We start from the raw sequence: 12,339 nt of genomic DNA, 5'->3' as shown, positions 1-12,339 counted from the left end.
TAGGGCAGGTTGCACAGGAACGTGTCCAGTCAGGTTTTGAAGGTCTCCAGAGAAGGAGACTCCACAACCTCTCTGGGCAGCCTGTTCCAGTGCTCCGTCGCACTCCCAGTAAAGAACTTTTTCCTCATGCTGAGGTGGAACTTCCTGTGCTGCAGTTTGTGCCCATCGCCCCTCGTCCTGTCACTGGGCACTACTGAAAAGAGACTGGCTCCATCCTCCTGACAACCACCCTTCAGATATTTATAGACATTGCTGAGGTCCCCTCTCAGCCTTCTCTTCTCCTGACTAAACAGCCCCAGGGCTCTCAGCCTTTCCTCCTACGAGAGATGTTCCAGTCCCTTAATCATGCTCGTAGCCCTCCGTTGGTCTCGCTCCAAAGGTTCCCTGTCTCTCTTGAACTGAGTAGCCCAGAACTGGACACAATACTCCAGATGAGGCCTCACCAGCGCAGAGTAGAGGGGGAGGATAACCTCTGTTGACCTGCTGGTCACACTCTTTAATGCACCCCAGGATACCATTGGCCCTCTTGGCCACCAGGGCACATTGCTGTCCTATGGATAACTTACTGTCTACCAAGACTCCAAGGTCCTTCTCCATGGAGCTGCTTTCCAGCAGGCCAAGCCCTAACCTGTACTGATGCATGGGATTGTTCCTCCCCAGGAGCAATTACATTTAATTTCTCTTACAGGTTGTTACAAATTTCTTCTTTCAATGGCAAAATGAATGCACTAAATGAAGTTAACAAAGTAATATCCAGTGTTTCATATTACACTCATCGGCATGGTAATCCTGAAGAAGAAGAATGGCTTACAGCTGAAAGAATGGCAGTAAGTTCTTCTCTTCACTGAAATTCATTGAGTAGATTTTCTTCCTCCTTATTACTTTTAATTGTGGAAGTAGCTATATATTCTGTATCCTGCACACATTGCTAATTTTCATATCTAGTATTATAAACAGTAGGTATCACATCATGGTAATAAGTCATTTTAATAGTAGTCTTTCTGTGAAAAATTGCTGTATTTGGTTCAAAGCTGTTGTTGAGAATTATTTTCAGTGCTGGTAAAAAGATGCTTTAAAAAGAGAATCTTGAATAGTATGGGTTTTATGTAGTATTTTAGAAAAACCAAAACCAAACCTACATAAAACAGGTGTGATTAATTTGAAACTTTAGTGCCACTGTACCTAAAAATTGAATGTTCATTTACATAAGGATCTAGTCTGGGTTTTTTTGCTTCAAGTAATTTTTTTTTCTCATTGGATTTCTAAGTGACTACTATGCTTTTTGCATTTCAGAAGCCGGATTCTTTGGTACAGAAAGTTGTAGATACCACATTTTAATTTTATTTAATATTTACATACTTTGACTACTGTTTCATGCTTGAGTGCACATGTAGGGACGTGCATTTGTAAAGCTAAAGTAAGGACAATTTTCTCTTAACCGTTGTGAAATCTAGTTGTGTTAAGTGATTTTTGCACTGTTCTGCCCCATCTTTGTGACTGACTACCTCTTGTGAGGTTTATAATCTGCAAAAGGACTGCTGACAAAAAAAGAATGACTACAGTTTGACTTCTTAAAGCAATAGGAGGAAATAGGTCTCTTTTTTTTTCCGTACTCCCTATAGTTTGGCATCTCAGACAAGATCTCTGTTTTTAAATGAAAACTTCTAGATTTAGGTATTTCATGAGACTAGGTTCAATATTGTAAGTCTGTAATCAAGGATGCTGTTGGAAGGTATGATGCTGTGTACATTTGTTTTCTTTTTCAGTGCTTAAAGCACACACTGCTTTGCTTCAGTCAGAACAAAAAATACATGACCCTAATCTGACTCTGACAATGACACCATTGAAAAAAATTTCATCTACTTAAATATGGCTTGAATATTTGCCTCTAATTCAATTCAAAGCATTTTAAAAACCCCTATGAAGTGGCACTACTTAAATAATCTGATCTTCTTAGATTTCAGTCCTTGCTTATGCCCTTTTTATGTTATATGCTGTAGGCATACCAGTAAAGCTAGAAGTGTCTTAAACAATTTGGTTTTGATATTTAATGATTGTGAACTGGAAGAGCAAAATTTTGTTTATTGAATAGAAGAGTTAACTGTTCTTCCCATTGGCTTTTTATGTTTGAAGTTGCTTTAACATTTTTATGCCTTGAGTTCATGATTTTAATATGCCTGAAAAAATATTTCCCCTTGAGATATCACAGTGACTAGCATACTGAATTACTTAAAATGATGATTATTTTTTTAAGATGAAATTAAAGTTAGAAATGCATCTTTCTCACTTCTCCCAATTAGAATATTGTATATAAGGTCAATAAACTGTAACAGGTTGAATTTTTCTTTTTAGCTTAAATATCAGTGACAGTATTTCGATAATTTGAGATGTACTACTTTATATTCAGGAATGGATCCAGCAGAATAATATTTTATCAATTGTGTTGAGAGATAGTCTTCATCAACCTCAATATGTGGAGAAGTTAGAGAAAATTCTTCGTTTTGTCATCAAAGAGAAAGCCCTCACTTTGCAGGATCTTGACAACATTTGGGCTGCACAGGTAAAGAACTCTGCTTGTCTGCTAACTGCGCAGAAGGGATCTTGTTGTATCTCATATATTGAGAAGACGATGACTCGTGCTTCTTTTGCTTGGTGTTAGGCAAAACTAAAGAAAAATTGGAAATCAAATGGTGTTCTTTTTTTGGGGGTCCAGGATCTCAAAATTGGCTTCTCAAATTTCTTCAGTAGAAGGAGTCAATTAACACATGTATGTAAAGTCTAAAGGAACAGTTCAGAACGTAGTGCAAAGATTATCCTTTTTAAGTATTAAGGAGCCCTCAATGCTGAGCAAAGTCTAGATTATGAAAGGACACAATACATTACGAGTTAGTATTTTAAAATGCATTAAGAATATGTATTGCTAATCTCCAAGTTCACCACAGTTGTATAAATTTTTCTTGGGCAGAGTGCTTTTTATAAGGCTTAATAATAATGACTGTTCTAGAAGTTGTTTAACAGCAAATTCTTTCCTTTGTGTTGTAATGATTATTTTTGAAAAATTACACATTTTGCAATATTGGCTCCTTTAGTCAAACGATCATTGAAGCTGCGCTTCCTAGCTGTGGGCTGCATGAGTTTAGCGCACGTAAAGGGCAGCTGAAGAAACAAAATCATTATTAATTATTGAGTAGACATGTAAAATAAAAGGTTATTCAAGGATAGAAAGAAGCATGAGTACATATATCCTTGTTTGTAAGTAATTGGTAGTGAAACTCTAACTTAATTTTAAAAGTAAGACCTTAGGCTACTTTTTCAGGTGTGGGAAGTCTAAATCTGATTTCCAAGAGAGAGAACTGTACTGATTTTGGCAGGGATAGAGTTAAACTTCTTCATAGTAGCTTATATGGGGCTATGTAGGTAAAGCAAAAGATTTACCTGTTAAACTCTTTATCTCAACCCATGAGTTTTCTCACTTCTAGCCTTCCGATTCTGTCCCCATCTCACTGCAAGGTGGAGAGTGAGCAAGTGGCTGTGTGGTGCTTAGTTGCCAGCTGGGGTTATACCATGACAAGGGCTAATACAGGAATTGTGTAAACTAGGGATATAATACCCATGTTCACACTATTCTGAAACTGTTAACAGTTTGTTTTAAGTGGACTTAATGCAGGTGTTCCTATTTTCAGGTGTGCTATTTTCAGGTTACATTTAAAGTACTTGGGTCTACAGGTGATGTAGTGGAGGGTTGACTTGATCTCTGGTGTTTCAACTAATTTCATAATCTCTAGACTTCAGTTCTGGCATGATAGTAACTGCACAGGCTGAAACTCAAGAAAGTCTTTATTTTCTCGTTCCCTCTAAGTCCTGTTTAGAAAAATATGTCATGTAACAGAGCAATACAGAGATTACTTGAGTCAAGGTCTGGGACCATACTGTTAGTTTTCAGCTTGTGGTCTGTAGCCCTTTCCAGACTGTCTTTGTAAGAGGTCTTGGGGGGAAGAAAAGACTTTGAGAAGTTAGTTTGCTGTTAGTAGGCTTGTATTAGCTATATTAAAGCCTCACATTTTATAAGGAAAAAACCCAACAAACCAACCATGAAATTTGGAAAAAAGTCTTCCAAGCAATTACATTACAGCGCCTGGAAATGAGACATGTGGATAAGCTAGTTTAAACCAAACTTTTTGCCCTTCCAGAAAAGTGTGAACAAGTGATGCAACCCTTAAAAGATAGGGATAGTCCACCCCAACAGCTGTAAAAAAAAATTCAGGAATAAATCTCCTATGCTCTCAAATACCTGGCTTACTCTGCTCACTTCTTGTGCTTTCAGTTAGGTAGCTGCCACAGCGCGCTTTCTGTGGTTTTGTCCTGTATTTTTTGTGTGTGTGAAAGTTGAATACAGTAAGTCTTATTCAGGTAGATGGTTTCACTTTGGCTTTGGCCATGCAATTAAAATAGATTAAAAGGTAAGAATACCAAAATCTCCTAATACAGAATGATTTTTACCAACTTCACTACTCCCCGTGTTTAGTAGTTTTTAGACGTTCTTATTAAATGATTGCTTCTAAGAGCAGATGGAGCATGAAATTCAGTAGCGAGGAGTTGATTTACTGTGTAGTTTTATATAACAGACAGGCTATTTTAGCTCTGGCTCAGTGCAGCAATGGTGTGGTTTTGCTTTCAGGCTACAGACATTATTTTTGCTGCCTCGGTTTAGAGGGTGAGCATGCTCAAATTTACAGTTGATGGTGTAGAAGTGCCCTGAGAATTTCAGTATACAACTAGAATAAAAATAAGTGCTTTATGAAAAGTAATAAAATCATGCTGCTTTTGCCTTTAGAAGGTAACATAAATTGTATGTTTTATTGAAGTGTTTTCATGTCTTACAAAGTGAGTGCTCACAAAATTGAACTATATTTGATTCAAGGAATAATCTTGGAAGTCTCTAAAGGCCATCTTTGCGTTACAGGGCCTGATCCAGCTGAACAAGAAAAATTGCAGAGATTAGTGTTGGAGTCACATTCTGTAGCGTTTAACTAGAACTTTACATGCGCTACTCTCTTTTCTGCACAGCAAGCTTACAGTTCACACACCAGGTTCCTTGCCTCCTCCTACTGTCTTGTACTGTTTCCCCAGCCTTTTCTTTTTATTCTGAAGGGCATCCCCCATGTCTGTTAAAAATCTCCCAAGGCAAGGTTGTTGCATGCCTTATTCTTACTTTTCTTGCCCCACCCACCCCAGCAGCAGTGCATACTTCTCCTTTTATTTGTTATGTTGTAGATGCTCTTTCTGCCCTGCATGATCTCAGTTTTTCTTTCTATCCAGGAAGTCATCTGGTAAGAGGAAAAAAATTATATGATGTTTTGCAAAATCAAGTGGAATAAGTGGTTTAGTAATTTCCTCTCTCATAATCTGACCCATGGTGTGAAAATGAATGTTACTAGTTATATTCACCTTTTTCTAAAGAAAAATTTATGGTACACTATAAAGAATTTATGGCACAGCATGTAGCAAAGCTGTTAGTCTCTTTTTTGTTTTTAAGTGAACTACTGATGCAAGCTTTTAGAAGGAAATGAATTTCAAAACTGCTCATGCATGCATTTTTAATACTGTACAAGATTAATTACATCAGAATTTGTTTTCTAGGTATTTGTTTCACATATTTTATTCTACACTTACAGTAAGTGTTTCTACAGTAAATCAGCTATTGATTCACATAATCCAAAATTGTTCTTTTCTAGTGCAGATTTAAAGTATGGGATGCATTTTTCCAGCCTGGGCATGTAGAAAGGAAATTTTCTTCTCGCACATAGTTAAAATTGAGCTAGCTGTTTTTTCCTTATTGTCTTCCTCCTTAAATGTCAAAATTGTGATATACACCAAACTCTCATTTAATAACTGTGTCTAGTATATAACTCCATGTTTTGCCATTAGTTGTTTGATTGTTAGACTTTGCAAGTTTATAAGATGCTGGACTTTTAAAATGTTGTCTGCCAACAAGTTGTTTGTAATAGAAAGCTTTAGTTGTCCATGAATCTACTAGCGCAAAGGAAGTACTTCAGCCTAAGAAACTATGTAGAAATACTAAAAATTGTTTTACAGCTTAAAACACCGTAATTAAATTCATTGAGGAAGTAGATTTTGAGTCCTTTAAAAAAAAAAAAAACAAAAAAACAAAAAAAACCCAAAACTACAGTAAATTAAAATACCAATTTGTAAGTTAAAATACCCTTTTAGACTTTGTCTACTGACCCAGCATGATTTTGTACAAAAAATAAATGCTGTCACACCACAGTATTTATATTCTAAATAAATACATGTGTGCACAGATACAGAGCACACTTAAATACTTATACATACAAGGGAAATATAAATATTATGACTCCTCAGTGAAGTAAGTGTTCCGTTTGCCACAGTGTCAGCTTTTCTTGCTGGCCACCTCAAACAGTCTTCTTGTAAAAACGACGTAAGATATCTTGGTCCTTGACTTAATATGCATTGCTACAAATGTTAGTGGATTCTTTCTGTCTTCTTGACAGGCAGGAAAACATGAAGCCATTGTAAAAAATGTACATGATCTCCTTGCAAAATTAGCTTGGGATTTCTCTCCTGAACAGCTTGATCACCTGTTTGATTGTTTTAAGGTAACTATGCATGTTTTAACTGTATTCAGCAAATTAATTGTGAAGTTGGATACAGATTTGTGACTCTTTCAATGTCTATTTTGTACTTATTTTAGATGTGGGCAATTTCCTGTGTTAAAAGACTTCTTGATTTGTAGCGATGGTCTGTAATACTTAATACTAGAAATGCTAGACTGTGCTATTCTTTAATGAGCATTCATTGTGAGAGTTTCGATTTACTTCCTTCCCGTCTAAAGGAAAGGCTAGTTATACTAGTTTAGTTACAGCTTTGTTTTCTGGTTTAAATGCTTTTGGATAATGCATGTCTGTTGAGGCTTGTAGTATTAAAGTGACATTTAGCGATCCTAGGCATATTGAATTTTTCAAATAAAATAAGTTACTTATCTTAAATACGTTTTTGCATTTGTTCCAAAATGTCTTGGTGACTTCGTAAACAATGTTCTTCTCGTAGCATTACAGTAAGTTTCATCAAGTTTACTAGGCATTGCTGCTGCTTCCAGTCTTTAAGTAGAAGAGATCAAGGACTTCGGTTCCCCACTCCACCAACTTCCTCTTTGTCATGTAATAATTTTTCTCTGGTTGACATAGATGCGGAATGAAACAGGAAGATAATGTTGAATGTTTATAAACATACAATGATTTGATTGAAATCACAAAATAACTTGTTTCTGAAAGTTGGTTATTCACTGGCTTTTTATGTATGCTAACATTAACATTTGTAGCTTACAGTAGTGGTGCTATCCAGCTTGTTTTACTGTTTCACTTTTAGGAGATGATCTGCTGTACTAGAAAATGGAAGCCAGCTTTGTAGACTCTGTTTTCCATTTTTAGATAAACGTATGACAGTCACATTTTGGCTTATGTGCCATTTGTGCTCCAATTAATAACCCCTCTGGTTTGGTGAATATGGGTCTGATGTTCTGTAATCCAGATACTGAACTAAAATTCTCAGAAATTCTAGGTGTAAACTGTCGCAAGCTGTGTCTGACCTTGAGAGAGAGATACGAGGTTAATGTTACATTGGAAACTTACTCAGAAAAAGGCTAACTTAATGCAGAGGACTTTTGTTTCAGTCAGATTTGGAGACACAAGTGATGTTAAAATTTTACTTTTTTAGTGATTATAAGTTATTTAAGAAGTCTTTCAGGTATAAGTACGGGAGTTTTGAGAAAGCATTTGCAAGAAACAGCTGAGTCCACTCTATTTTGACTGTTGGTGAACTTGTCAATGCTAATGTTAACTTTTACAAGCACATCTGTGATCTTTAAATAAAGATCCTTTTAAATTTTTTTTAAGTCTCAAGTTGACTACACAGTTGTAAAAACTAAAGCTGTTCAATTGTGTCTGACATGTATTGCTCTAACGTGATATTTTTAATGAAAGAAATTAACGGGAAAGTTCTTTATATAGTTGGATCACTTTATTGTTGCATCATTTGTTACCTGTGTAGGTTATGTGTGGAATTTAGAAAAAAAAACGGTTTTCATATCAAATAAAATGCTTTCTTAGGCAAGTTGGACAAATGCAAGCAAGAAACAGCGTGAGAAACTACTTGAGTTAATTCGTCGTCTTGCAGAGGATGATAAGGATGGTGTGATGGCACACAAAGTGCTGAACCTTTTGTGGAATTTGGCTCATAGTGATGATGTACCAGTTGATATCATGGACCAGGCTCTTAGTGCCCATATAAAAATCTTAGATTACAGCTGTTCACAGGTGAGTAATCTCATATGTTCTGTTGTGAAATCAGTCACTGACAGTTTTCTTCCATCCCCCATGAAAAATTAAAGGGATTTGGTAATTTAACAAAAGTGTTCCTTATAGATGTGTATTATTCTAACAACATCCAGATACTTCTAAAATATTATGGGACGTATTTTAAATAACACAGTTCATGTTTTAATTGGAGAAAGTGAAATACATCAGTTTGCCTGTCTTGCTGTAATCGGTGACATACCGTAATCACTACTTGGAGGAACTGGAAAAGAAGCCTACCAAAGTAAATAGGGAGAAAGTAAAAGCACCTGCCCCATCTTATCTTTGCCTTTTTTTTTAACTCAGTTATGCTAATTTGTTTAGGTGGGATTTTTTTTCAGTAAGTCTTTATAGGTCTTGTATAATATTAGAAAGGACCTAGCAAAGGACAGTGAAAACTACTACACACTCTCCTTCCCCACTCAAACTTCTGGGGAAGTCTGCTAGAATAGTAATTCATTGTGGTTAGAAATTAATCCATCATCTGTCTTGACAGGCACTAGCAGGTTTTGTTTCTTAGTTGTTCAGAAACAGTTTATCATTGTTTCTTGATATTTTATAGCAGTTTACTCTGAGTACCAGTGGGTAGAAATAAATGAAAGAAGGGAAAGAGGGAGTTCTTTGCAAACCGATGATCCTGTCTAGTTACTGGTTTTCTTAAATATGTACTGAATACTTCAGTGCTTGAAGGCAGAGAGTTTGTAACACTGATAGCTTCTGTGAACATGTAGTGCGGCTCAGATACTTTTCTTAGGCTTGTATGCTTCAGAATTCAGTTGATGTAGTATTTGTGTGGCTTTGTATGCTCTGTTCTATCTTGGAAACAAGTAAAGTAAGGGAATGATGATACTTTCTGCAATATACTTGATTTTGATTATAAATGCTTGTTCTTTAAGGATCGAGATACGCAAAAGATCCAGTGGATAGATCGTTTTATAGAAGAGCTTCGTACAAATGACAAATGGGTCATTCCTGCACTGAAACAAATTAGAGAAATTTGCAGTTTGTTTGGTGAAGCACCACAAAACTTGAGGTAAGAATAGAACGCAAATAACATTTTGTCTGTTGAATGAGTTAGAATGAGGCAAATCTTTAAATTTTTTTACAAGAGGCATGGAAAGCTTAGGTAGAATCATAACTTGTGTTTGAAGATGTTCTTGAATTTGTTTTAATGTTTATAAATAGCCTCTAAAAATTCAGGCAACAAGGTTCAGTAAGAGAGCATTAACTGGTTCCTCAAACACGCTTTTATTAATTTTTAGAATAGTAGTCTGACTTGTGAAAAATCTGGGTTTGCTTTTCTATTATGCATGGACTTCCTTGCCTAACAGTGGAATTAGCTTACAAAGTATAAATATATTTTATGTGTATATATGTATGTATGCGCACGCACACACACATACACACAAGCATACTCACCCATCCCTATTCTTTGATGATAAATTTGTGCAGCTCATCTAGTTTACGCACTTGAAATCAAAGGCGACTTTTTTAATATGGGAAAAATACTCTACTGATTCTCTCTCCTGAATGGAAGAGATCAGAAATGTTGGGTTTGTTTTATTGGTTGGGTTTTTTTGTGTTGTGGGAGTTGTTTTTCTTTGTTTGTTTGTTTGTTTTTTAGAAGGAAGAAAAAAAGAAAAGCCATTGTCTGTTTGGACTGGTTAAGACAGATGTGCTTGTTTTCATTATCTTATATGTCTCCTCACTACAGAAATACCTGAGATTCTGTGCCCCTAGCAGTTTTTGTGTCCATATTGGAATTTTTACAAACTCCAGAAAAATGTTCTTTGCTTATCGGTGTTGCATACTTGCTTTGTTTTCATTCTTGTAAGCAGGTAAACTATTTAAATGAATGTTGCTATTGCAGTCTGTTTACAAGAAGGATCAAGGCAGGGGAAGTTGAAGAAAATAAGCCTTCAGTTATCTTCTTACTGATACAGTGTTAAGGAGCTGTGATCATATTGCATTGCGGGCTTTTGGAGGTTTATTCATTTGGTTTGCAGTATCTGTCTCAATTTTCATAACATTTTAATCCTTTACAGTTTCACATTAATGATTGATTGAGGTTTTTCCAACAAGGTTGCAAAGTTACCTGCTTATTAGCAGATAAGTCTGTTTTCTCTGTTGTGGGAGTCCTTAACCTTTTACATGCTCTGACCTAGGCGAATGTAACTACCTGGTGTCCATGGTACTTGTTCAGGTTGAATGCTTTTTTGCACAATGCCTTAACAAAGAAGCTTTGCTTTTTAAGTAATTATTGAAGCAGAGCTCATTCAAGGTACTGATTAGGTTTCTGGTCTGAATTAATCTTGGGAGAAACCTAACTTCTTTTGATTGTGGAAATTTTGGTTCACTGTGTGGTATATGTACAGTTAGATTGCTTGAATACCTCTTCTTTTCTCTTTTTTGTGAGACCATCTCTTCCATTGCTCAGATTTCAGGGAAGTCTCTATTGCAGTATGTAATAATACCCTATTTATGCAGAATTCATAAATTGCTGCCTCATTCATGGCAGGAAAGTAACCTTTGAATTAAAGGTTTTAGTCAAGGGATTTGTAAAGACCTCTTACTGTGGAGAAGCCTTTGTTAGCAAGATACTGTTGAGGGAGTATTTTTAGTCAGGTACTATTACTGCCCAGGTGACTGGGAAACCTAGTGAGAGTAAACATAATTTTGAAGTTAGCAGTGACTTTCTTCCAGTCCTCTGAGGTTTTTTTTTATAACTCTTAACACTGGTACAGTTTGGAAATTGTAATGCATGCATCTAATACCTGTTTCTGTCAGCTTACCTTATCTGACTTAAAACTGTAATCTCTAACATCCTTCTAGAATTTGGATCAAAAATAGATCAAAACAGATGTTTGTGACAACTGCCTCAAAAACATTTCAGAGAGCTTTGTGTGTGCAACATTAATCCCATAATCTATATACTACTCTTTTGGGGTGGTTCAGTTGATTGGCACTGGCAACTAAATTTCGGTGCAGAACTACTATGGCTGCTTATTCTTCGCAAAAATAAGTATAAATTATGTTACGCCATTGGCACTGTAGAGATTCTTTTGAGGAGGAAGATTTGATTGTTGCTAGTCATTCATGCAGTTGAGCAAAGTGATGTATTGGTTATACAGTTGCTTTGGCAAATTTTAATGCCCTGACCACAAAGAAATGCAATATGTTTTGGGAAGTTTAGCTTAACCAGAATTGGAACAGCATGAGAAAATAATGGTTATTTAGGCGCAAGGATTCTTACGGGTGCAAGGATACTTAGTAATATTAAGGAATAGTCAACTTTACTCAACGTACTGACCTTTAGTGTACAGCTAATTAATCACCTTAATTTTCTCTGTGTTGACTGGTGGAGGTAGAGCCTTCTGCACATGAATTTCAAGCACTTAAAGTTTGACCTGTATCTACTCAAGCAGTGTAAGATTGGTCTCCTAAATTACTTGCCCAGAAGAATTAAATGAGCATTGAGAGCACCTTCTGTAAGAGTTTAGGGCTTTTGTTAGTGCTTTAAGGCAACAATGATGCTAGCTTCAAGTCACTTTTTAGCCTAAACAGTAGGATTTGATGGGTTTGGTCCCTATTTGGACCTTTACTGTCTGCTTTTAATGGTACATAGCATTTGTCCGTCTAGTAGAAGAACTCTCAAGTTCAAAAGCAGAGTTACATGTGCAGTATTATGTTGGGCAAGTTATATGTTTGGAATTTCACCCTTGTCCCTTTACCAATATTTTTCTGGCAAATAAGCATGCATTCTAATTATTACATGTCTTTTTTAGTATATCCAAAGCACTTTGGCATCCATTTCAAAACACTAATTTTTGTTCTTATACATTGGATTTTGATACCCATTTATTAGAAGCACAATGAAAAGATGAGTTTTGCTGTTAACTTCAGTTTTTCATGTTCCTCAGTGATTACTAAAGGATTATGTCCAAAT

General features: G+C 36.0%; 1 protein-coding gene across 1 annotated transcript in view; it reads left to right on the top strand.

Moving 5' to 3' along the window:
- Positions 1–12,339, top strand: part of USP9X (ubiquitin specific peptidase 9 X-linked) — a gene marked incomplete at both ends in the record, with an annotated part of 78,957 nt that overhangs the window by 11,402 nt on the left and 55,216 nt on the right. The window contains 5 exons of the mRNA XM_082009345.1: positions 689–827; positions 2,408–2,560; positions 6,534–6,638; positions 8,148–8,354; positions 9,290–9,426. Of these exons, the coding sequence (XP_081865471.1) occupies positions 689–827; positions 2,408–2,560; positions 6,534–6,638; positions 8,148–8,354; positions 9,290–9,426 (741 nt within the window). The remainder of the gene's footprint in view (positions 1–688; positions 828–2,407; positions 2,561–6,533; positions 6,639–8,147; positions 8,355–9,289; positions 9,427–12,339) is intronic.

Source organism: Phaethon aethereus (assembly GCF_964289735.1).
Source record: "Phaethon aethereus genome assembly, chromosome: 1".
Taxonomy (NCBI): domain Eukaryota; kingdom Metazoa; phylum Chordata; class Aves; order Phaethontiformes; family Phaethontidae; genus Phaethon; species Phaethon aethereus.
The sequence above is the reverse complement of the archived record's forward strand: the minus strand, read 5'-3'. Positions and strand labels throughout refer to the sequence as shown.